The sequence below is a fragment of the Dendropsophus ebraccatus genome, chromosome 2 (assembly GCF_027789765.1).
Source record: "Dendropsophus ebraccatus isolate aDenEbr1 chromosome 2, aDenEbr1.pat, whole genome shotgun sequence".
Taxonomy (NCBI): Eukaryota; Metazoa; Chordata; class Amphibia; order Anura; family Hylidae; genus Dendropsophus; species Dendropsophus ebraccatus.
Genome location: NC_091455.1, coordinates 94,423,302 through 94,450,536, shown reverse-complemented (window position 1 = coordinate 94,450,536; position 27,235 = coordinate 94,423,302). Strand labels below are relative to the sequence as shown.

Here is a 27,235-nt window from a genome sequence, read left to right as displayed (position 1 = left end):
ATAACACTTGTTTCCAGCACAAAATTGCAATATAAAGTTTAACAAGGCCAGAAGCAGATGACTCGTCAGTAAGAACCCAATAGTAAATGGCAATTTTCATTCTGGAACAGGAAAGGACGTTTCCATCATATGTTGCTCTAAATTTGGAAGAACTTAATACGCTATATTTCTGCATTGTGGTGTTAAAACTTCAATAACACTAAGGAGGTCTATCTGAAACCATGAAAAGCCCCCACATGATCATTATTTCTACTTCATTTAGCCTTCAAGTTTTAACCACTTATGTGGGCAGCAGAGTTTTTTTTTGGCAATTATGCTTTAGTGGTGACACCATTATCTAACCAACTGATAGCTCCCTATTGTACGTGGGTCACTGAGGATGAAGGTATGTCTCTTACCCTTAACCTCAGCGCTGTTCTCATGCAGTTGTAGTATAATCCTGTGTCTGGTAAGGCCGTTTGACGAACTGGGTGCTAGAGCCCCAAGAAGGGGTGGGTCGGCAATACTAGATATAGGATTAGGCTATGTTCACACTACGTAAAAGTACGGCCGTTGTTGCCGATGGCAACAACGGCCGTACTTTCGGCGCGGTGGAACAATGCCTTTCAATGGGATCCCGGCCAGAGTGTATACACATCGTATACGCTCTGGCCAGGATCCCATACGGGGCCGCAAATAACTGACATGTCAGTTTTCTGCGGCTGGAATTCAGTGAATTCCAACCGCAGAAAGCCCCGTCAGTTCACACAGTGAAGCGAGCGGCTCCGACCGTTTGCTTCACTGTGTGCTAATGGAAGCTTTGATGCATCAGAGCTCTGCGGCCGGGAAGATCATCCGAACGGTACTTAAGTACCGGCTGAGATGATCCGACCAGAGACCGGCCGTTCCGTGACTGCCATTACATAGTGTGAACATAGCCTTAGGGTACGTTCACACCTACAGGATCTGCAGCAGATCTGCAGCAGATTTGATGCTGTGTTCAGTTATTTAAATGAAATCTGCTGCAGAAAATCAGCTGCAGATCCTGTAGGTGTGAACGCACCATTAGGCTGGGTTCACACACAGTATATTTCAGGCAGTATTTGGTCCTCATGTCAGGTCCTCATAGCAACCAAAACCAGGAGTGGATTGAAAACCCAGAAAGGCTATGATCACATAATGTTGTAATTGAGTGGATGGCCGTCATTTAATGGCAAATATTTGCTGTTATTTTAAAACAACGGCTGTTATATTGAAATATTGGCCATTATTTACTGTTATATGGCGGCCATCCACTCAATTTCACCATTGTGTGAACAGAGCCTTTCTGTGTTTTCAATCCACTCCTGGTTTTGGTTGCTATGAGGACCTGACATGAGGACCAAATACTGCCTGAAATATACTGTGTGTGAACCCAGCCTTAAACTGCAAACTGCATGGAAATTGCAGGATGAAGGTAAGAGATTTAACTTACATCCTCGGCGTCCTGTACACAATGATGAGTTATCAGCAGGTTACAGTTGTCTAACCTGCTGATTGTTTTCCTTTAAATGGGTTATCCCCCGAAAATCTTTCCAGGGGAGAGTGTGGCAGCAGCGCCATTCACTCCCCGGCTACTCGCTTATTCCTACATAAACTTACGTTGTCAGAATTAGCTGATCAGGTGATACAACAATAAGTAGTACTAAAATTCAGTAGATGAAACGGATGAAAATCAATGGCGAAAAAAAAGGACATGTCCTAGTGCGGACCCAGATTTTTTTTACGGATCCTCTTATTGAAATCAATTGTTTACGGATTGCAACATGTTTGGCGTCCGTATTTCCGCAAAAAATTACGGATGACTCATAGGTCACAAGGTTCTGTTTCTAAGCAACCACAGGCTGACAAGTGATCATGTGACTTATTTTAGGGGTTGGGCAAACTGGTGCTATTTTTTTTTTTTAACCTACTCAACTTTATTAACTTGTATAAAGCAGTCAGTAGTAAAAACGGATTTACGGAAGTACGGATGCAATACGGATGTACTACGGATGTCCAATCTGTAATTTTTAGCGGGTTGTTTCAGGACTAGAAAATATTACTGAACGTGTGAATAAGGCCAGGCTACAATTAACAGATGGTTTAAGTGGATAGTAGAATGCCCTGTATGTACTATTTTGTCTTTACAATTGCACTAATATCTGCACCAGGGGTTCATAATACTGTGTTTCCTTAGTTTGCATTTTGCATTATTTTTAGCTGTTTTAGCTGCAGTTATTCATATCCATTATTTGTTTTAGGAAATTTAACAAAGCACATGAAATCTAAGGCTCACAGCAAGAAGTGCATGGATTTGGGAATAGCAGTTGGTCCAGTAGATGACCAGGATACAGATGATTCTGGTGAGAAATCTCCCACTTGTGTTTCTCATACTAAGCGACTGTGTTTGGTAAATGTATACTGCTCATATATTGTATATTTCATAAATTTAATCCATTACCTAGTTACAGGGGCGGTCTTGGCATTTCTGGGGCCCCAAGCGAAGTTATGTCTGGGGCCCCCCCTCGACACACGTTCCAAAACAATAGACCGCTGTGTGTTGCCGCCAGTAGTATATACCCCTTGTAAGCTACCGCCAGTAATATATAGACCCCTGTGTGTAGCCCCCCGTGTGCTCCCCCAGAAGTATATAGACCTCCTGTGTGCTGCCCCAGTTGTATATAGACCCCCTGTGTGCTGCCCCCAGTTGTATATACCCCCTGTGTGCTCCCCCACTAGTATATAGGCCCCCTGTGTGCTCCCTCAGGGGTATTTAGCCCCTCTGTGTGCTCCCCCACTTGGATATAGACCTCTTGTGTGCTTCCCCACTTGGATATAGACCCCTGTGTGCTCCTCTAGTAGTATATAAACCCCCTGTGTGGTTCCCCCAGTAGTATATAGACCCCCTGTGTGCCTCACCAGTATTATATAGACCCCTTGTGTGCTGCCCCAGTAGTATACAGACCCCTGTATGTTCCCCCAGTAGTATATAGACCCCTTGTGTGCCCCACCAGTAGTATATAGACCCCTGTGTGCTCCCCCAGTAGTATATAGACCCCCTGTGTGCCCCATCAGTAGTATATAGCCCCCCTGTGTGCTCCCCCACTTGGATATAGACCTCCTGTGTGCTCTCCAAGTTGTATATAGACCTCATTCTGCTGCCCCAAGTAGTATATAGACCCCTCTGTGAAGCCCCACTAGTCTATAGCCCCCCTGTGTGCTCCCCCTGTTATATAGACCCCCGATGTGCGCTCTCCCAGTTAAACAGACCCCTGTGTGCTCCCTCTCCCATATAGTATATAACACAATAAAACAAACACTTATACTCACCTGGGTCCGGGCGTCTCCTCTTCTGTTTACTCTTGTGGCCGCAGGAAGGGTTTTCCCTGCGATCACAAGAGGCCGCACTCCCCTTGTCCTGGCGCCGATGCTCCAGTGTTGTCACTGGAGCACCGGCACCACAAGGACAAAGCTGCCGCTTGTGACCGCAGGGAAAACCCTTCCTGCGGCCACAAAAGTGACTGACAGGAAGGGGGCCAATCTCTTCCGCCCTGTCAGTGCTGCTGCATGTAACTATGAGCGCTCATTACGACTGCTCATAGTTACAGTTCAGATGGCAGCAGCGAGCGAGGCAGCGGCCCTGTCCAGCGGTCTTGAGCACAAGATGTTGGGGGCCCCAAGCGATCGCTTGGGGTGCTGGTGCCAAAGACCGCCACTGCCTAGTTAAAGGGGTATGCCACTGAAGGTTTTTTTTACATTTCTTTAACCCTCTTCATGTCCAATGCCAATGCCTCCTGTATATACATTCCTGACTGTGAAGGGGTTTTAATGTGTGTGGGACTGTTTCTATGTGAGCAGCCCCGCACATTAGTGTCCTAGGAGCTGGAGATAATAACAGACAGACAGAATCACACAGCTGCCTGTCATTAACCCTTTCAACGCCGAGTCAGGGACAGTAGAAGTACCTGTCACTGACTGATTGGGACCATTGCAGCATGACTGAGGAGGGTCCTGATCACTTACACTGACAGACATACTCTATGTGTAGATTGCAGATAATACTGATCAGTGCTAAGCAGTGGAATAGCATAGATCAGTATATGCAATCTAATGATTGCATATACAAGTCCCCTAAGGGGGCTTATAAAATATTTAAGAAGAAAAAAAAAAAGTTAAAAATAAAATATCAAAACCCCTCCGCCAATAAAAGTTTAAATCACCCCCTGTCCCATTTTACAAATAAAAATATTTAAAAAAATAAACATTTTATATTGTAGCATGCCTTTCAGATACATACACAGGTGATGCCACTATTGCAGCCCTCTTATTGTCTCTGTAGCTGTTCTCAACATGAGAAAATGAGATACTAATTATTTTCTGTTGTATATACTATACTCTGTGTTGAGGATTAAAACACAGTCAAAAACGTATTACACACTGTCAGTGTGTGATAACATAAAGGTATTATATGAGAAGGCTGATGCCTAAAAAGAATGTGTGTATGTATAAAGTATATATTATTTTTTCTATGGAGGGAATACTATTTGGGCCTTTGTTTAAGAATTTACATGAAGCCACCTTTTTATGAAGAACGCAATGTCACTACAATAGGAAATGCTGCTCAGGATGTAAGCTGCTTATTGCCAAGTTCTTTGTGTTTGACTTTGTCATGGTTTGGGCAATAGTAAATAGTTGCATGCTTTTACCTATTGTTTGTGGAATCATCCCCATGGCTATCTGCCACACATCCTCTGATGCTTGTGTCACCAAAGTACGGGGTAGCAATGTGAGGAATGTTAATATGTGACTTAAACTGTCAGGCAGGGTGAACCATTTAGCATGACAAAATGCAACTGTGCGAATATCCTGTTTCGTGGTCTCTGTCTTTGCTTTAACTGATAATTGAGGAGACCAATTTGTAATAGAGGAACATCACTCTATAGATTCTCTTCCACAAACCAATACTGTATCCAATATTCAAAGTGAATTTGTATATATTGATTATGTTTACTTGTCTTGTATTCAGTTCTCTTCATGTCATCTTAAATTCAATTTTTTTGTTCTACAATAAGAGCTGAAAAATGAAAATGACTAAAATGACAGTGTGGCAGATCTGTCACACAACAGGCACCAAGGACACCTAATGAGACTTTAAAATGGGGTCTGACGGATTCCATAATCTTAATAGGCTGAATAATTGTATGCTACGCTACTCTCTCCTGTCACATATAATACAATCTAAGACTGGGCCTGTAACACAGATTTGATGAGTTACTTATATGGCTGTTTCCATATTATTATATTTATAATGCTATGGTACCATCATCAGCTTCCAGTGTAGAATCTATTACTTTTATATCCCAGCAGGTGGCAGCCTTTGCCACAAAGAGTAGCTTTTACTAGATCTCTAGTAACACTGATTGTTTTCTTTATAACGTTCGAAAAAAAGCAATCACAGTTTAACCAACATGTTGCACTTAACATGAATAAATGTAATTTCCTCTCACTTGCCACTTAATGTAATACATTTTGAAATGTTAAACAAATCGAATTGTTAAACTTTGTAATTGGCAAATTGTTAAATCTCTTTAAACCATGCAATGGAGTAAAGCTGTACTGGCTTTTTTGCAAGAATTGACAAGTCTTTTAATTTGAATTATCAAGTACTTTATCGTTCTTGGATTTAGTGCCTGACAAATTTGTAAATGCTTCTTAACATGTTTATAATTTTAGCAACAACCCTGGACAGGAAAGCCTGATAAAACCTGTCATTTCTGCTGTCAGGTTGGATTCAACTCATATCCTGAATTTTGATTGAATGTGGTTATGTTTTTTGAACCATGTGAGATCAAAAACGTGTGTTTGCTTCAAAGACTTTTCATGCACTGCTGCAGGGCACCTTTCAAGTAAATATTGGCAGGAATGTGGTTAACATTCAGCTCACTAGTAGTTAGTTCTGCTATGGCCTAAGAGCGAGCTTACTATACACTCAATGATCGTAAACGGGTCACATACAACCAATATCTTTTTCCAAGAAAGGACCCAGAAAATATACATAAAGAATTTTATATTTGTTAATTACAATAGTAGCCAATCAATAAAACATAAGTAGAAAGTAGAGCCCATAGGGAAGAAAAAGCATATAATCCTTGTGACAGGAGTAGGTAATAAAGAAATACTTTCAAACCCCTGCTTCAGCACGTGATTGAAACACATGTTGATGTACGAGGTGCTCTGGTCCATTAACGGCTGACAGCACATATGTGTATTCTGCTATGCTTATTTTTACTGACTTCCATTAGCAATCAAGGCCATTGCTAATATTTAAAGTGACTAGCTTTTTATTACAGCTGATGGATGGGGTTCTGAGTAGGGGGTTAGTTTGTTATTATCTTGTGACCCTTCCAAAGTAACGATTATTCAAAGCAGAAAAACTCATAAAATCAGTACATCAGGATACTTGTTTAGGTGATAAACAGTTTTAGGCTATGTTCACACCACGTATATGTCCGGCCGTAGTGCGAACCGCGAATATACGCCCGAAGTTTTGAGGTTGATGCGTACGCTTGAAAGTATACGATATACGCCCGCACAGTGCACACTACGTATGAACTTACGGCCGGATCGTATACGGCGCCTTGAAAAATGAACAAGACCATTGTTTGTGGCCGGAACTGTTCCAACTCACGGCCGTGGATTTCAATGCGGTCCCGTACGAAGTACTTATTTCAGCCAAATTGAACTTTATTTTTAGATCCAAAAGGTTGTGTGTGTTTTATTGGGCTGGGCGAAGATTTCTAAGTAAATGACCTGTTTCAGATCGCTTCGAAACAAGCTATAAAGCATAACTCTACTACGGGCGTATGTTCGCGGTTCGCCCGCATGTTCGAAATCCAGGCGCATGTCTATTATTCCCGCGGCGTAGTTTCAGCCGCACCAGTCCGGCCGCGTACGAACTACGGCCGGACATATACGTAGTGTGAACATAGCCTAAAGTGTCACTTTCGGAACTTTCAAAATTTAAATCAACAGTAGATGTGATATAGAGCAAGAGAGAGAAGGCAGTCGTGATTGATTGACTGATTGATGGATGGATGGATGGATGCATTAAGCTGTGACTCTCTGTACTGGCTGGATTCCTGTGTTTAGTTTTTTTTATAACCAGCACAAGACTAAAAATCTGCCTTCAGGAGACTGGACCTGAATTACTGGTAAGTACAGCTTTGTTTAACAGCATGATAGCAACAAAAATAATGAATGTAAATTGAAAACTTGCTTTATTTCACATCTACTGTTGATTTAGATTTTGAAAGTTAACGACAGGTACACTTTAAGGGTATTTTCACATGTAACTTATATACTGAGGATTTCTTTCAAGAAAATCTGTGAGTAAAATCCACACAGTTTAGTCACTGGTTGTTAATTTTCACATTATTATTTCTTTTAACTGTTGGACAATGGATAAATCTGTCTAAAATCAGATTGCTGATTTTATGCAGATTTGCTGATTTTTACCTGCGGATTCCTTTGCATAAAACCTGTGAATTTTTCACTGTATGTGAAGTGTCATAAAACATTTCACATTAGGTGGAAATCATTCATTTACAGGTACTAATGTGTGCTGTGTGACTGAAAAGATTTTCTTAAAGTGTCACTGTCGTTAAAATATTTTTTGCAGAAATCAATACTACAGGCGATTTTAAGAAACTTTGTAATTGGGTTTAGTAGCTGAAAATGAATTTTTATCATGAAAAAACTGTTTAAAGCTCTCCTCCCTGTCTTCATTGTTCTCCTACGGAGAGAGAAAGTAAAGGCACCAAAACAGGACAACAAAGAGTTAATTTACATTCACATCACAGGCTCTCTACTCTGCAGTCACCACTGACCTCTCTGACCTCCATAATAGCACTCTAAATAGCTCCCCCGCTGTGTTATCCTTTGCTCTTGGCTCTCAGCTGCCCGCTAATCTCGATCCTTTCTCCTCCCCTCTCCATAGCTCTGACAGGATCCGACTGATGAAAAAACAGTCAAGATTTCCTGATTCTGAGCAGTGGATGACAAAAAGGAGAGGAGGGGGGACCTGGGAAAAGGCTTTTTGAATGCAGATAATGGCACAGTAAGCAGAGGGGGGCCCATGTATATATATTTTTTTATGACGTTTAGGTGAGCGATAGTTTAGATGAGCGATTCGGTCATTTCTACCGGCAGCAGTAGTGTGGTGTTCCCAATATGGGATACATAATGTCATATTTACTGTGTACCTGGAATGTTCCCATTTAAAATTTGGTCCCTAAGTACCTCAACGGAGGCGCCGATGTCTCCTCCCTGCTGTTTGTACCTGAGGAGGCGCCGTTGTCTCCGCTGCCTGCTGTCTGTACCTGTGAATTAGGAGGCGGCATTGTCTCCCCTCCCTGCTGTCTGTACCTGAGGAGGTGCCGTTGTCTCCGCTCCCTGCTGTCTGTACCTGTGAATTAGGAGGCAAAGCTTCCTGATCTATCTCCAGTGTGACACCCAGTGTAATGTGATTCTATGGTGCCGTCTCCTAACGCACAGATACGCTCAGCAGTAGAGTTGATCAAACTTCGGGAAATCCTACGTTTGATTGAACTAGAACATTCACAAACCTGCTGCATTAGATTGCTGATGCCTTCCTGGTCCATGGGTAAGGAGAAGAGTACCCAGCTATTACAAAGGCTAAATCCCGGAATTCCAGTCGGTACCCGGGCTCTCTCCTCCTTCCCCACGGACCGGGAAGGCATCAGAAATCTAATGCGGCAGGTTTGTGAATGTTCGAGTTCTATAGAACCTATGATTTCCTGAGGTTCGATCAACTCGAGTAAGGTTTTCCATCACCAAATTCAAAATAGAAATAATTTAGAAAAATGACAGGTACAGGTGCTTTATAGATTGGCATAGGGAACCTTGCCTCACCAGCTGTTGCAAAACTCCAACTCCCATCATACATAGACAGTCAAAGCTAAAACTTTGGCTGTCCAGACATGATGGGAGTTGTAGTTCTGCAACAGCTGGAGAGCCAAGCTTCCCTACCCCTGAAGATACTAGGTAAGGTTTATATAAATGTGATATATATTTGGATAGGGCAGTTATTAAGGGGTTAAGTATGAAATAATGTACAGCCAGACCCCTAAATAGACATGGGACCCCAACTCTCTTGTGTGCCCCCCCCATCCTAGACAAGTGTCACCCTGTCCCACACCCCTGATTGTCCTCCCCTTCCCACACATCTGTATCTTCTTTCTTCCTCCTCCATAGTGCAGTGTACATACAGGACCTGCGGTGACATCATAGTCACATGTCAAGGTCCTTCACCATCTCTTTACTGTACTGTCTCCTGGCTGCTGTTTAGCCCTAATTTGCGCAAAATCGCGGTAAAAACACCGCGATTTTCTCACAAATTATAGCTGAATAGGCATAATAGGCATTAATAAAATCATTCGAGGCCCGCATACTGTGTGCAGCAGTTAGTAGCGTGGGTAGCAGCACCCGGGGCAAGGCAAAGTATTGTTCCCCTAGTGCCCCTGCTATTGTAGTTAACCCTCAGTGATGCCCCTTGTACCTGATGTGAATCCTTAGTGATGCCCTGTAGCCAGAGTTAACCTCCAGTGATGCCCCTGGTAGCTGTAGTTAACCCCTTATTGATGTCCCTGGTAGTCTAGTTAACCCCCCAGTGATGCCCCCTGTAGTCTAGTTAACCCCCAGTGATGCCTCTGGTAGGCCTAGTTAACCTCCCCAGTCATGTCACTGGTGGCCTAGTTACCCACCCCCCACCCCCAGTCATGTCCCTGGTAGTCTAGTTAACCCCCAGTGATGCCTCTGGTAGGCCTAGTTAACCTCCCCAGTCATGTCACTGGTGGCCTAGTTACCCACCCCCCACCCCCAGTCATGTCCCTGGTGGCCTAGTCAACCCCACCCCCCAGCCATGTCCCTGGTAGCCTAGTTAACCCCCCCAGTCATGTCCCTGGTGGCCTAGTTAACCCCCCCCCCCAGTCATGTCCCTGGTTGTCTAGTTAACCCCCCCCCCCCCTCCAGTTATGTCCCTGATAGCCTAGTTAACCCCCCCCCCCCCAGTCATGTCCCTGGTTGTCTAGTTAACCCCCAGTGTCTGTCTCAAAAAAAAAAAAAATAGAAATTCCACTCACCCTTCCTCCACTCCCACGCTGCCCAGGTCCTCTTCTCTCCCCTCTAGCCTGTGCCGGTCTTCTGCAGGCGGCGCCGCTCTGGTGGGGAAGGAGCCTGCACAGACAGCATCCTTCTGTGTCTGGCAGCTGTCACAGAGACAGGAGGATACTGTCACAGGGAAGCCGCGGGCCGCATCGGGAGGTCTCAGGGGCCGGATGCGGCCCGCGGGCCAGAGGTTCCCCACCCCTGATTTTAAAGTGAATCTTTCCAATGCAATTCACATTAGGTCAAGGAGACACACAGTACTTTTCATACATATGTCTGTGCATACAGAACATGGAAAATTGCTTTTGTTCTCCAGTGGAAAGTGTCGCAAAGGTTTTCCCAACTCCTTAACTGCTGCAAGCTGGAATACTTCCTATCTACCCCTCCCATACCTGACTCTGCTTGCTTGATGGACAGTCATTACACACAGGCAAAAAAAGAAATTAGAGCTTTGTTTCTGAACAAGCAAATTTTCCACTGTATTTCACTTCCACCCTTTATAATCTCTGAAGAAATCTACAGTCAGCTTATTTTGAACAATTTTAAGTGAAAATCTTACGGTTTTCACCCAAAAGTGACATGCAAAACATTCTAAGAAATGCCTCATATATCTTTGTAATTGCTTCATAATTCATCTATTCTGAGAAGTTGATCTTAGCATCTTATTTGAAACCCTTTATTGGTTGTCATTGACACATTAAGTGAGGCAACTAGGCTCTTTTCTGTTTTAATAAAGCACCTGGGTCCACTAATCTTCTGTGTAGGCTGAGCTGACAGAAATGAATTTTCTTTTACTACTCCCACGTTGATTCCAGAGGAAGATGAAAAATCACCTCTAAGAATAACTTATGTCTACAACTATACTGACAGTCAATCACAGTCAACATTTTCCAGAAGTTTATGGTTGTCAAGGTATAGTTTTATAAAGATATAAAGTGGTAAGATTAGTTTAGATATGTGAGTAGCCTAGGTCCATGTATCACGTGGCATAAAAACATAATGTAGTACTAAAAAAAAAAAGAAGGGGAAATAAATATATCATATTTTCTGGGAAGCAATGATATGAACTACTGTATATAATGCGTAAAGAGGAAATATATGAAGGTACTTTTATTAGCTTAGGCCTTTACTGATTTTAAGGAAATACTTGCAACGCACCCCTGCCTGGATGTTGTACACCAAAGAAATGCTCTACTGTTTAACTTAGGCCTAGTCCCTGCTTTACACTCAGCTATAGGAATAATACAGGTTGGGCATCTTTTCAAAGTAGATCAACTGTCCCTCTGTAGAGCCAATTGTGTGACTGCTTTTAGCAAAAACAAGAATAGCTCCTGCTGTGGACTATAGTTTACCTTCTGTTCCACTTTTTGTATAATCACTGGAATAGGGTTTTGTGACATTTTAGGATGATGATGTATTTTTTATTCTTGACGTTCGAGGGGTGGTGGGTTGCATTAATCATGGTGTTCAAATAGTGCAGAGGGCAAGTAAGCACCTAATTTGTGTCTTACCACTTGTGTTGCATCTCTACATAAATCCTTTGCGCTGGTGGGAAAATATTTAATATTCGCATAGGAGATGCCGGTCTTAATAACCCCAGTCACACCCCAGCCCCCCTACACCCCCAGGCGTGTAATTTAGGAAGCAGTCTCAGGACACAGTAGTACCAGTAAATGGTCAACTCTTCTATTACATTGCTTTCCAAGTAGTGATAGGGTCCTAAACGTGTGTCTTGCTGGAATAGAGATCAGGTTTATGTGCACTGCCTTCCTAGCAAGCTTGAGGAAAGACAGTGACAAAGGAGTAAGCTATAGGGGGCGTAGAAGTAGCAGTCAGCCTTGGCCCTGATGCATGCCGTGAGAGATCTGACACCACATGATACACCAGTATTCTAATTGCCACATTTTATTTTCCATTGGGGGCATAGAAGCCTTGCTTTTTGACTGTTGGAAAGAACATAAATGTAAATGTATGAGGGAATGGGGTGTATTTCCAACTACCTCAGCCCCCTAATAAACAAACAAATAATCCAGATTGTAGTTGTGCCCCAGGACTGCCGAGCAGAAAACCAACCAAGAATGGTTGTTTCCAAACACTTACCTACTGATGCAGAAAATAAAGCACACTTTATAGCATGCAGTGGAGGATTGTATGTTCTGGGCAACTCCCACTGAAGTTAGGTAATTGTCAGTTGGGTAATTGTCAGTACAGCGTGTATATGATATACCCATTATTCCTGCTTATCCAGGGATCCCTACTGCACAGTCTACAACTAATGTAGTTTATACAAACTGTCTAGCTCCTGCGCTTCCAAAGGCTCATCTCTGAAGCCGTGTTTTTTGTTATTTTATCCTTTATATGCTAGCATAAAGGAAAACATAGGAGCAGACCAAATTCACTGCAATATTGTCTGTGCCATTGTCATTGGCAAGAGGTATTTCACCCCTAAATGTGTTGTGAGTTCAAGGAGATTAAGCCGTAATTAGTACTATTGGGCTTGTAGGGGTCACAGGTCATGGCACTGTTTGCTGAAGAGGGGTGTGAGGTCACTCAAGCTGAAGCAGTTAAAAGCAAAGAAATGATAGAGGTTAGTTTGCACAGGGGCAGAATGGCAACCCAGACAACACAAAAGATTAACACTTTACAGAAGTGAAAACAAACACCAAAGATTTTAAGATAGTGAAGATGGGAAGGTAATGATTGCCTTTGTATGACACTTGCCTCGTTTCTGCAGGTTTAGATTATTTTGTATTTTTAACATATGTTATATTATTTGGATGCTATTCAACAGTTTTAGTTGGTCGAGGTAGCTCTCCAGGTATGTGGAATGACAGAGTTCAATCAGCATACCAAACTTTATTAGGCCTAGAATTTAACTAAGGGCCCTATTACACGGGACGATTATCGTGCGAAAAAAGTTAAATCGTTCGAATTTAAACGATAATCGTTTTGTGTAATTGCAGGCAACGATCGAAAAATCGTTCGTATGTCGTTGATCGTTGATTTAGATCTGAACCTAAAATTGTCGTTAATCGCTCGCTGTAATTCCACGTTTCTTCGCTAAAGTACCGCGGTTTTTCACTAATCGATCAGTGTAATAACACATTGTTCATTGTTTTTCTGGGATCAGAAGGAATAAACGATCTTCGTAACGATCGCAATAACGATCATAGTAACGGTCGTAACTAAGGATTATCGTTCTGTGTAATATGGTGAACGATTTCAGGTTAAGGATAAACAATCTCGTTTGCGATCGTCAATCGTTAGTCGTTAATCATTAAAAATCGCTCAGTGTAATAGGACCCTAAAGGTTAAAAGGCAGGCATAGGATGCTCTTGCGTAAACAGATTGTAAATCATAGTACATAATGATCCCATACTACAGAGGATGGATACATATCTATTATGTGTGTGTGCTATAGTTTATTGTTACAGAGATTGCATAAACACAATCCTGTGTGTGTATGTATGTTTATCATTCTAGATTAGGCATGTCAAACTGGCTTGTGGCCCACAAAAGAAATAAACAGATTTCCCTAAGCTGGCCCGCAGGATGTCGCTCTTTCCGGCAACTCCATAAAAATTAATAGAACCACAGGTCAATTGCCCTACCCATGTCTCTGTTTAAAAAAAGGGAGCTGTGGACAGATATGGAGATTGCCTTGATGTACAGAGGTCAGACCCCCTCGATCTCTTACTTTTCCCCTATCCACAGGACAAGTTTTATCTTAAAATACCCCTTTATCTTTGCTGGGACACAAGCTTAAAGTGGTGACATCACCCGCACGTCCCATTCATAATTGCTTTTTCTTTCAGTTTTTCACCTCTGACTCAACAGGCGCAGATGGACGGGTGGCTGGTGATGCGCTGTCTCTACCTTCCTATCTTATACTTGTCATGTCATAGCAATTTTTTACATTATTTATCTTAATGCACAGCACCATGAATGCTGCACGCACACATGCTTTAATTAATATTACAACTTTTTAATTTTGGCCCACTGTGTCTTTGAGTATGACACCCAAACTAGATGGAGAGCGATCTATAGAGAGACATTAATCTATGTTTGTATGGGAACAATTGGGAAAAATTCAGCTTAGACTTGCTAGGCCTCTGTCTGATCAATGTGTCTGAGATGTAACATTACAGGCCTGGAGTAATTTGTCATTAGGTCTCCTACCTAAAAGTGTCATTCTCATTGTTAACTAGCACAACATAAGAAATAAGTTTTGCATGCAACAAAGTGATAAGTGATATAAAGAAGTAGAGTGACTTTTTGATGTTTAACTTTTCATGCTTGATTCACTGAAGGAAGCAAGTCCTTTCCCTGTAAAGTTGATGCTTTGGATGACAAGGAGTATGTACAATTTGAAAGCTGACTTGAAAGGGATGTGCAGTGAGCAACTGTCTGCTGCCATTCACCCAGAACCAAAGGCCTATTTAGTTTTACTCAGTGCTGTGGATCAAAGAGGGAATTAGTTTGTACGATTAGTTTTGTCCACAAACCTAGGCAGCTGTGCTGCTTCAGGGGAGCAGAAGCAATTGGGAGGTCAGGATTTGTCACAAAATATTTGCTCAGTGTCATTCCATAGACATAGCCTGTCCAGGTAGCACATTTCAAATAAAGGCGAGACCTAAAATCTGACATTTTATTAACTAAAGCCAATAGAATGATAATGTTGTATTCCACATTTTTATACATGCTTAATTTAGGCTGTAGTTTAGTAAAAGTAAAATTAGACAGCTAACAATTCTATGTTTCGAAAATCCCAATCAAGTCATCTGAGTAACATGTCCATTTAAATATGAGAGGAATTCTTTTTTAGTCTTATTGTTTTATTACTGTAGATCCACACATATGTAGATAATACATTGAATAAAAAGCTCTGAAATGTGCACTGATAATGGCTTCAGGCAGACAGAATATTGTGTTTTATATCTACAGTATGTCTATAGCAGTCTAAGCTCCAAAAGTTCTGCAGGAAAATGATGCACTAGGGAACACTTGACTTTATAGAATGCTAAGTCATAAAGAATATTAAGTTGTACATTTTCCATGTGGACAATTTTCACTCACCTTTCTTTACTTTGACATGTTGTACATACATTGTTCAGTAGTAGTAGATACAGCAATGTTAATTGGACCTTTAATCAGAATAGGAATTGTAATACAGAAAAAAAGTTCTCTGCTGGGAATGTAATCTTTGTTGTAGCTTCTTTATAGCTTTTCATATCTGCAGGGATTCTTAAAGTGTACTTATCGCTTAAGGACTGCAGCAGGATAGGATAAAAAAAATCCTGGAAATGGGCAGTCCTCTTGTGATAAAAGCGGGGTAGAGAACTCCCGGAAGCGCCGTTGACTGCATTGTAATACACTAACAATGCAGTTTATGGCACTTACATAAATCCATTCCTTCCTCTGCAACTGAGGAGGACCCCACACGTAAAGGAATTTTTCAAGGTATCCTGCCACAGTCCAGAAGAGAATGGTGCACAAAGTGCTGTGGTATAAGTCATACAATAAACTAACAACTTGTGACTGGGGAAAGTTTTTGAAAGGTACTTAAAGTGATATTGTCACTTCCTTCCATATAAGGAGTTTTCAGCACCATTCTTAAGCTTACATTCTGGACAGTTCACATCTTACCATATAAAGGATTTCTTGGTGGTCTCTTCCCTGAAAAATGCATATTATTTTGGTGGACAGTGCTGTATGGGGGGACTTCACGGCTGTTTTGCCTCGTATCCCGGCCCACATCGATGTCATAGGCCCCACCCCTCTGTGACGTCGTCGCCACCTAAGCCCTGGCTATCCACGGCATCATAGTATTGAGCCGACCTATAGGCATAGGCCCCGACCCTCTGTGACTGCCGAATAAGAGGGAGCAGGACCTAGGCCTATAGGTCAGCTCTGAATATGCTTTGGAGGGAAAGGACCTAGGTGTCAATGACATCATGGAGAGGTGCGGCCTATGGCACTGCTGTGGGCGGAGATATGGCGCACAACGTCCGTGAATGTCCACCCATGGGGCATTGTCCACCAACATTAACATGCATTTTTGTGGGGAGAGACCACCAAGAAATCCATCATACAATAAGATATAAACTCTCCAGAATATAAGCATAAGAATGATGCTGAGAACTCTTTGCCCCTGTTCACACTGAGCAAGAACAACGGAATCCCGACGTGCTCAGTGTTCTGCTTTGAGTGAATGAGAGGGCGCGCTCCATGTCACTTCTTTGAGCTAATGGTGGCGGCAGGGGAGGAGCGCACGGCCTCTCAATAACTCAAAGCAGGAGACTGAGCACAGCGGGATTCCGCGTCAGAGAGCTCCGCCGTGGAATTCCACCGTTCTTGCTCAGTGTGAATGGGGCATTTATATGGAAATATCACTTAAACCTTTTAACCCACCATAACATACTGGTAAGTCATAGTGGTGTTAAGGATATATGAAACAGGCTTGGGAGCTGGGCCGACTTCATGCCTAGCGGTTCCCAGTTGCATTCAGCAAACCTTATAAGTGTGCACCGTTGGTGGTACAGTGGAAGGGATCGGTTTCTCTCAAATCCTCTGTGGCTGCCGTGACAGATCTGTTGCTACAATCTGGCATGAACTCACAAATTTCCACTACAGATGGCTCCAGGCAGCCAGAAGATTGTGTCATTACAAGCTAAAATTGTTTCCTCAAAAAACATTACATTGATGCATAGATGGAAAACTAAACAGTTAAGGCAAGGAGGAAAAACAAAACATAAAAATGAAAATTGCCATAGTACCAAAGCATTAATATTTGTGTATATAAATGTTGTCCATGTAGTTTATAATTGAATATCCGAAGATCTGAAACTAAAATTGCAAAACACTGCATGGTCAAAGAGAATAGTGTAAAATTAAAAATATGTCTGTGTTGTGTATTTTATAAACGGACATGAAAATAAGCTTGTTCTTATGTAGATAGTAAACAGCCACCATATAAGTGGAGTTTTCTGTCTCTGAACTAAATGCTTTAGTCTTAAAACAAGACCCTATAGAGGGTTGCCATCCAGCTTTCCTAGACTTCTGAATGAAAATGCAGCACTACTGTATATACTGTGTATCCTTACACAGTAAGGCGGGAAACCTGCCCGATGGACGGCCCAGATTTACTGCTGTGGTGTATTTTTTTTTTTTTTTTTTTTAAGAAGAATTAATAAAGGGTGCTTTTCATTGTATTTATTTCTGTAAAATACACAATTGCAAAGGTGGTCACACTTGAGTATCACCTTTTTATTGCAGTCTTGAAGGGCAACAAATAGAAATATTTTTACTAAATTAGAAATATGTTTTACTAAACTGACAATGTGGGCAAAAATGATGAATTGCCAGTAGTCTATTCATCTTTATTATGCCTACTTTTAGGTGGTGCTCACATAATGGGTCGTTTTTTGTTTATGTAACAAGATGTAGCTGATGGCAAAGTGCAATGAAATCTAGTACATTCCAACAAGTGTTGCTTCCGTTACTGTGCAATATATCTCCTCATGTTGACTGGTAATCTAGGGATGTAATGAGGGTGCACTTACTACTGTTGATCTGGGTTGTCAGGTATCAGTTTACTTCACCACACAGTTCTTAAACACTGTTACATTGGTGTATAAGAAAATAATTTTGTAGGAGGAAGGAGTATCACTCAGTAACGTGTTCAGGTGGAAAAGAGTATATCTAGTATAGATAGTAATCCACCGATTCCATAATAGGAAATTAAGGACAAAATAGTCTCGAGTATTCAATTGCAAGTGCTTTTGTGCATCATTTATTTTGTAACACTGGTAAACACAGACATATTCCGACGTTTCGGTGAAGGCACCTTTCTCAAGGAGTCTGTATGGTGAATGTCAACAGGGACTGAAGATAAAGATGCGTTGGCAGGGCTGTGCCTGTCTCGAGGAGCGGATCCAGGTTTGCTGCTGGTGTCCACACTGACTATGTGGGGGATGAGGCGCCGGATGGCAAAACCAGGTGGCGGACCGGTGTGGGTGGCTGGCGGTTCTGCGAGGCTGCGCCGCGGGATGATGACGTGTCACTATTTTGTCCTTAATTTCCTATTATGGAATTGGTGGATTACTATCTATATAAGAAAATAATTTTGTCAGCAACTGATTTTCCTTTCTGTCATAAAGCAAAAATCATGCTGGCTAGATTCAAGGATTTTTTAAAGGTTAATGAAGCATTGAAGAGCAAGTTAAATTTTTGTGCACTATTTATTTGTTCACACCCCACATAAATTTACTGTGAACTATATGTGCTTTTAATGTAATTATACTCTTCTTTCTTTTACCACTGTGCAGGTGAGAGGCAAAGGTATACCGGGGAAAGGTCAGGATTTGATGGTGATGAATCAGATGGGGCAGAAGACGATGACAATGATAATGAGGATGAGGATGAAGACAGTCAAGCAGAGTCAGTCCTTTCTGCCACGCCATCTGTTACAGCGAGTCCTCAGCATTACCCTTTCCAAAACAACCAGCAAGAAACATCTAGCGCTGATGAGGACGGTCGAGTGGCACATTCTTTTTCTCAAGTTAATTCAGTGGATATTCTCCCTAAAGCTTTGATCACAAAAATGACAGCATTGACTGCATCAACTATTTGCAAGCCGGAGAGTCATGACAAAAAAGAAGATGAAGTTCAGCACAACGTTGTACCCCCTCAAAGTGGAGCATCATCTCCAAAATCCCTTTGTCATCAGATGTCCATTGATTATCCAGATGCTGAAGATGGACTAGATGGCACAGTGGCAGCAAAACACCTTACCGCATCACATGTAAGTTGCATAGCTCTAAAGTGAATAACTTACAATCATGCCAGTTTACTAACTTACAGTAATATATGAAGTATCATGTATTGTATCATCATCACATATCATGTATCACCTTAAGGGTGCGTTCACATGTACAGGATCCGCAGCAGATTTGAAGTTGCAGATTGAAAGCAAATTTACAGTTTCAAATCTGGACCATCAAATCTGCTGCAGATCCTGCATGTGTGAACACACCCTAAAGGGCTACTCCAATGTCCACACTTATGGCACATTCAAATATGCCCTAAACGCCTGATAAATGAGGGTTACATCTCTGGAACGACACCTATCTCAAGATGAAGACCCCCCCCACCTGGCCTGAAAAAGGGCTCTTATAGGGATTTTTGAGCGACTACAATTGACATTAATGGAAGTTGCCTAAACAGTGTAGCATTGTGAGCTAAGTCATGTATGTAAATAAGGAGTTATGTAAACCACTTACCCTACAAGGTGCTAAGCTGTTTGTGCAACTCCCATTGACCTTAAGTTTTATGAAGCAATCAATCCGCAGAGAACTTTGCATCCAAAAAAGAAAGAAACTGCTTGGAAAGTACACGTATCACAAAAATACATTTTCCTGTGGAAAGATTTCAGCTCATTCAGTGAGATTATATATGCCATGATTTCAATAATATCCAATGATGAAAGAAATCTTTTTCTGTGAAGGGCTTGTTAGAGTGTTTTGATTTCAATGTGGTTTTTATTGAAATGTTAATGTACCCATGGGGAGAAAATAGGCAGACCTTTCCAAGATTATTAATAACTCACTGTTGAGATATTCTCAGCATATTGCAGCTGAATGAGTATTTGTGATACATTCTTGCTGAGAATGTTTACTCGTATGTCAGCACTTTAACTAAAGTATGAGATTAGCCATCCAAAAATGCATGTTCTCCTTTGAAAGCAATTTCTTGTAAATGTAAAAAGAGGTGAGCGCTGATTATATCAACCATTGCTACTTACAGATTTTAGTATACTGCATTTACTATAGGAATTTTGGATGTGGCCCAGAGTTCATTGACTAAATGAAGTCATGAGATGTCCGGCTGAGTATATTTAGTTCATTTAGTACATTGGTAGGAATGCTCCTTTGGCCAATAATCAGCCTGTGAAAAAGCTTTCTTGATCAGCCAAGGAGCGGGAAAACGCCCAATCCTCAGTTGATCGCATCTTTTTTACTGTGGCAAAATATATCATTATTGGCTGCACATGACCCTGTGTGAACAGGGCATATGCGCCCGATAGTGACTGTTTGTGCGGACCAGCCGCTCAATTCATCATGCTTTCTAGAGGCACTACACACGAGTGTTGATCTTGCTGATTGGCACTCATTTGCTACTGTAGATGGCCAAAGATTGTTAGATTGTTGGACCATAAAGGGAGCTAATCACTACAAAATTGCCTCCGCACCTATAAATACCTGATTATATGGCCCAAGTACTGTTTCCAGCCATCTGAGTATTTGCTGTGAGCATTACTTATATAGCCCAAAAACATACTTTGTAAGTCTTAGCAGCTGAAGACTGCCCCCGTGCCTACATAGCTAACTAGTCATGGCTGGCGGGAAACCTCTTAGTTTATCATGCCTCCCTGAGACCATTGGCACTTAGAGACGGCTCTGTGATGCTACTGGTCCTATATGCCAATGCTTCCAGACAGGCATGATTAACAAAGAGGTTTCCCGCCAGCTGTCACTAGTTAGAAACTGAAGACCGCCCCCAGGCCTACATAGGCAAGACTTACAAAGCCTTTGGAAATGTTTTTCCACCATGCCTTCTATTTTCTCCATCCACCCCCATACTTTTCTGTGATGCAAGTTTAAATCTCCTTTATTGATATGTTCTGAACACAACACACCCACATGCCTTCACAAATAAACATGCACACCACATCTAGCTCTTTTCCAAGCCTTATCCTTATTTTGTCAGTGTACAGTGCATCCTAAAAAGAAAAACTCCATTAAGTTGTCTGCTATTTAGTATTGTATGCATCCCATCTATATATGTCAGTGTTGACTACTCTTTTCTATTAGGCTTATTTATGCTTTTTTTTTCAAAAAGGAGCAAGCTTTAGCAACTTGAACACAGACTATTGACACTTACAGCAAATATACAGTTGTTAACATTTAATGTAACATTAGAAAGACTATGCCACATAAATGACAGCTATAGGAGATAAGTGTGTGTTGTGTTTTTTTTTCTCACTTCTACTTTTCTGGCACAAATGTTTTTACCAGTTGTGTCACCTTCTTAAAGTGAATGTACCACCGGGTACATCCCTATTGGCTTTTTTAATTAACAGACAAGTGCAGGGATGCTGGTGTCGCGGTACTTTTTTTGATCTGCCACCCAGTTCCTGTGCATGGTGCCGGTCTATTCCCGAGCATCGGCCGGGCATGAAGCACAGGGAGCGGGCCCACCAGCCCCCAGTTTGATGATCTTCCCTCTATGATCTCCCCATGTAGCCACATCACAGAGGGAAGGGTGTTTCGTAACATAAAAACATTATTTAACAAATAAGTCATTTTTTGATGACACGTTCCCTTTAGGGTATATTCACACGGACGGGCGAGAATCTCGCTGCGAGCCTGGCAGGTCCTGGCAGTTCCCATACACTACATACTTGCTGCGGTCTAAACGACCGCAGCGAGTATGTCATTATACCGCCCTTAACCCCTTCTGCTCCCCCGCTGTAAGCATACTTTACCTGTCCTTGCTGCACGGGTCCGGCGTCCTGCTCTCCCGCCCGGCCAATCAGTGGCTGCGGCTGGGCAACATACTGATTGGCCGGACAGGAGAGCAGGACGCCGGACCCGTGCAGCAAGGACAGGTAAAGTATGCTTACAGCGGGGGAGCAGAAGGGGTTAAGGGCGGTATAATTACATACTCGCTGCGGTCGTTTAGACCGCAGCAAGTATGTAGTGTATGGGAACTGCCAGGACCTGCCGGGCTCGCAGCGAGAATCTCGCTGCGAGCCCGTCCGTGTGAATATACCCTTAAAAGGGAACCAATCACCCCAAAAAATTTCTAACAGTGCTACTCCTATAGCTCAAAAACGTACTTTGTAAATCTCCCGTGCCGTATATAAATCTTACCTATTCAGACATTGGGGTAGCCCTCGGCCTGCTAAGTAGTCACCAATGGCGGGAAACAGGGGCCGTCTCTGAGTGCTGACCCTGGGAAGCATCATTACACAGGATACTGCATAACAGCATGCCCATTCAAGTCTGTGTAGAACAGAGTGAAAGACACCTTTTTGTAATCACTCTGCTATGGTATACCCCATTTAACATATAGACTTGAGTAGAAATCTACACTGGGGCATATTTTTTGTAAATGTGAACCCCCCCCCCCCCCTAGTTTTTTTTTCCCCTGTGTTACCATTTTGTTAAAATTTATCTCTTGTGACCATAATACTCCTTTTTATAATCTTTTTTTCTTCTTGTAACAGGACTCTGTCAACACACCATCTTCCCCAGTAGATCGGAGCACGCAGACAATGGATTCATCTGTAACAGACTTAGATATTCACCAACCAGTGCTAGCTGGCATGACTCAACGGCAAGCTCAAATATCTACAGCACCAACACATCTCTTTAGTCATTTGCCTTTACATTCACAGCAACCTGTAAGGTCACCTTACAGTATGATTCCAGTAGGAGGAATTCAGCTTGTCCCAGCTGGATTAACAGCATACTCCACATTTGTACCTTTTCCAGCTGGGCAGGTGCAGCTGACAATACCAGCTGTTGGGGTAATTCACAGAACTGCTAGTGCTCACAGTGACAAGCCTGCAGAAGTACCTAATACACAAAGTCCTATAGGCGTAGCAGAAGTAAATGGGGTTGTACCTTGTATTCCAATTGGTCAAGTGAATGTGCCTGGTCTAAGTGCATCAGGCTTACAGCCCATTCAGCCACTTAGCATGGAAACTGTAAACATATTAGGCCTTTCAAACCCAAGCATTACTTCACAAATCCATCCCTCAGGACTAACTCTAAATGCGGTTGGCTTGCAAGTTTTAGCAACAAGCCCTGGTTCCCAGAACAACCCCAGCCTGCAAGCTCACATTCCAGGCCTACAAATTTTGAACATTGCATTGCCTACATTAATTCCATCTATTAGCCCACTATCTGTTGATGGTCAGGGAGTTCCTGATAGGTCTCCATCATGTAGCACAGCACCTTGCCAAGGTCTAGTCAACATTCCTGGGGCAGATGCCAAAAATATGAAGCAGTCTGAACCTCTGCAAATGTCATCAAGAATGCGGGAATCCCCGAAAGCATCACTTGAAGCTACAGTCACTGAAGAAAAGGCTTCAACTTGTGGTACGAGTACTGAAAGAGACAGTCAGCTGAAGCAGGGTCCTAACAGCGCCAACCAGATTAAAACAGCTGCCAAACCAGATCTCTCTGTGAAAGGTTATTGTCAACCTCCAAACAGGTTGTCTATAGGTCACGCTCTTCCACCCCTTCGTCATCAGAGGAGAACTGAGCTAATTTCAAGACAGAGCACAGTTCAGTTCAGCGATTCAAGCAGTGATGATGATGAAGGCAGATTGGTTATAGCAACCTAAAAAACTGATCATTTTCATCTTAGTTCCAGTATTTTTTTACTTTTTTTGTGAGAAAGGAGGGGGTACTATAAGAGACTTCGAGTTTTTTTGAGAAACCTTGTTTATCTTTAAAGCACATTTTTCTTACACATTACTTGTGCAATCATTAATTCTTGACCAATAATTGTCCTTTTTTGTTTTTTTTGTCTGCTCCTGTCATTTTTGTATATGTTGTATAGACAATTGTGCCTTTCTGAATTTTATGTGTAGAAATCTGTACATATCGGTGAATAAAATATAAATATCTATAAATATTATATATGTACATAACCAAGGTAGTTGCTTGTGTTTAGTACGTATGTTCATATCTCATGTTGAGTAAAATAATTAAATTATTTAATTATATATGTATATGTTGCACTGTTAAATGTATTTTTTTATGGACATGGGGCAACTTTGTGTACAGATCTTGTATGTACAACTCCATATTTATTGTGTCCATATTAGTCTTGGAAAATGGTTCTGTCCATCTTTGTGTGAAAGACGGTAGCTTTACACTTAATGACAGAAATTCTGTGTTAACAAATGTTCCAGTAAATCTTTTATTACTGACTTTACCTTTTGATTCTATTGCTTGTTGTGAAGTTGAAGGGGGAAAAAAATGAATGTATGAAGGAATTTTTCTTTTATTACATACTGTGAAATTCAATACACCTTTGCTCTCTTCGATGGAAGCTTTTCATGTAAAAAAAGAAGACAGTTTAATCAAATAATTCATACCATTAGCTATATGCCTACTTACTACTGTTTTTAAACACCATATTTTAGTTTACATATAGGTACAATCTGCATTAAAACTTAAGTAAATACATTGCATGACTTATCTTGTACTAATCCTGGTTTACAGTATATGATTACCCAGAGCTTCACAATTCTGCTAGTTGTTGTTGGAAGTAATCATCAAGCTTGTCATTATACACGTGCCACACAGTTGATTTGAGCTCCTGTCATGTACTGGCAGTTTCCAAATATCAGATTGCTACACGTAGCTTGTGGGGGGTTTTTATACACTTTGTCAAGCCAGTACTCTGAAAAGGGTAGAACAGGCACCTTTTATATGGAAAGTTATGCTTCTGAAGCGGGATACCCATATAAATGACAAAGATAGCAAAAAATGAAAATAGCAGCTGGATGGAAAATAAAGCATACTCAGTCAAGTCTACAAAAAAAAACATTTAAAAACATACACTTTTCTCCTTGTTCTAAAAGACAGTACTTGCAGCAAGGGCTAAAAACACCAAAAGTCCACAGAATAAAATCAGACAAAAGAATTTTACCAAACCAAAAAGGTCTTTCTCCTTTTTAATTTCACATCTCATTTAGGAGTGGATTCTTAGCACCAAAGTGTATGCTGATCCACTCCCTATCACTCTTCAATTCTGCAGACCAATGACACACAACATAGTTTACTTTATTGCATAAAAGTACACTAAACCATCCAGAAGATAATGAATGTAAATCAGCCTGACCTGGGTTTCCTCTTTCAGAGATTTATTCAAGTACAAAGAAGCAACATAACGCATATTGCACCATGGATCAACTATTGATAGCCTGTCTTGTGGATAGGTCATCTATTTTCCCTGGAATACCTCTTTAATTTCATCATCTCCACATAAGAACTTAATCTAATGCTGCTTATACATACAGTTGTGCCCAAAAGTTTACATACCCTGTCAGAATTTTTGCTTTCTTCTGCTGTAGCCATTTACTGGGCGACTTGGCCTTGTGCTTTGGATTGTTATGCTGGAACGACCAAGTACGTCGCATCTACAGCCTCCAGGCTGATGAGTGAAAATTTTCCTCCAGTACTTGCTGATAATGTGCTGCATTCATCTTTCCTTCAACTTTAGCCCCTGGTTTTCCACTTGTCAATCATTGTTGGAACACTGCTAACTGGCATTATCAATTCCTTGGATATCAAAACAAAGTGAAAGTTCTGGAGTGGCTTTCTCATTCTCCTGACATTAATATCACTGACCACTCTAGGGAGATCTCAATCATGCAGTTCATGCAAGAGACCCCAGGCATTTACAGGAATTGGAGGTTTACCATCTTAGAAAATAAAGAGCCTCACCCACAACTACCACAAAAGACTTCAAGCTGTCATTGATGTTAGAGGGGGAATGTAAACTTTTGATCTGGGTCATTTGGATGTTTTTGGTTGTCACTATGATTTAAAAAGAGAAAACCCAGTAATTTGACAATATATGACTTCAGCCAATCACCAACCATGAGTGAAAAAAAAGTTTTTGTGTTATCATTCATATTCTCAGAAAAAATGACAAGAAAGCTAAAATTCTGCAGGGGTATGTAAACTTTTGAGCACAGCCGTATCTATAAAGATGTCACAATTAATAAAATTAATATGTGCTGTCAACGGAATATGAAACAGCAGTATCACCCAACCATATTGAAGTGTGGGGAAAGTCCCATGGCACAGGTATTTCCACACAGTGTGCCTATGAAGAAGTAGGTTCAACAGTAAGGTGTTCTCCAATCTAAACATCTTTATGGCATAAAAAACACGATCCATATGTCACAACCAATGTGTTTCGGGTACACTTAACTCTTAATCATGATTAAAGAGGTTGTCCAGAAAAATGTACTTTTCCCCTATCCACAGGATAGGGGAAAAGTAGGAGACCGCAGTGGGTAGAACCTTGGTACCCCTGTCGATCTGCCTATTGCGCCCTGACAGGCTCTATGCATTACAATGGAGCGGCGGAAAGAGTCAAGTACGCTGGAAGAGCGCTGTACTCAGTTCCTTTCATCGGCTCCATAGGAACAAAAAGCCATTGGTCGCATGTCCGACCTGCGTCTCTAGTCGTAATAGAGCCGGCGGGGCTCGATACAGAGATTGGCAGGGGGTACAAAGGTTGGCCCCCCCATGACCTCCTACTTTTCTCTTATCCTGTAGATAGGGGAAACATATATATTTTTTTTGGACAACCTCTTTAACCCCTAGACGATCCTGGGCGTACAGGCATGTCCAGGATCGTCTACGGGTGTTCAGAGCGGGGCCGCAGTCCTGGGTGCCGCATGTAGCCCGGGACCGCGGCTATTAGTGGACACGGTCCGATCGCCGTGCCCGCTAATCAAGTAATCAGATGCAGCTGTCAAAGTTGACAGCTGCATCTGATTGCTTGGTGTCAGCCATCCCTGGTGTCGAGTGGGGTGGATCGCCCCCCCCCCCCCCACTGATCCCGGCTTGGCACTCGATTGCTTTCGGCTGCAGCAGCAGAAAGCAATCCAGTGCCTATCTCATTGATCTATGCTGTATAACTATACAGCATAGATCTCAACGAGAGATCAGTGTGCTTATACTAGAAGTCCCCCAGGGGGGCTTCTAGTATAAGTGTAAAAAAAAAAAAAGTGTTTTTATTAATAAAAAGCCCCCTCCCCTAATAAAAGTTTGAATCACCCCCCTTTTCAAATAAATAAACAAACATGTTTGGTATCGCCGCGTGCGTAATTGCCCGAACTTTTAATTTATTTCATTCCTGATCTCGCACGGTAAACAGCGCAAGCGCAAAGAAACCCAAGGTGCAAAATTGTGCATTTTTGTTCGCATCAAATCCAGAAAAAATGTAATAAAAA

The 27,235-nt window shown here is 41.8% G+C and overlaps 1 protein-coding gene across 5 annotated transcripts in view; it reads left to right on the top strand.

The window, feature by feature from the left end:
- Positions 1-24,391, top strand: part of HIVEP1 (HIVEP zinc finger 1) — a 173,075-nt gene extending 148,684 nt beyond the window's left edge. For all 5 annotated transcript variants that reach the window (XM_069958005.1, XM_069958009.1, XM_069958007.1 and 2 more), the window contains 3 exons: positions 2,262-2,363; positions 18,513-18,988; positions 22,475-24,391. In XM_069958005.1, the coding sequence (XP_069814106.1) occupies positions 2,262-2,363; positions 18,513-18,988; positions 22,475-23,599 (1,703 nt within the window). In that variant the 3' untranslated portion in view covers positions 23,600-24,391. The remainder of the gene's footprint in view (positions 1-2,261; positions 2,364-18,512; positions 18,989-22,474) is intronic.
- The last annotated feature ends 2,844 nt before the right edge of the window (positions 24,392-27,235 follow it).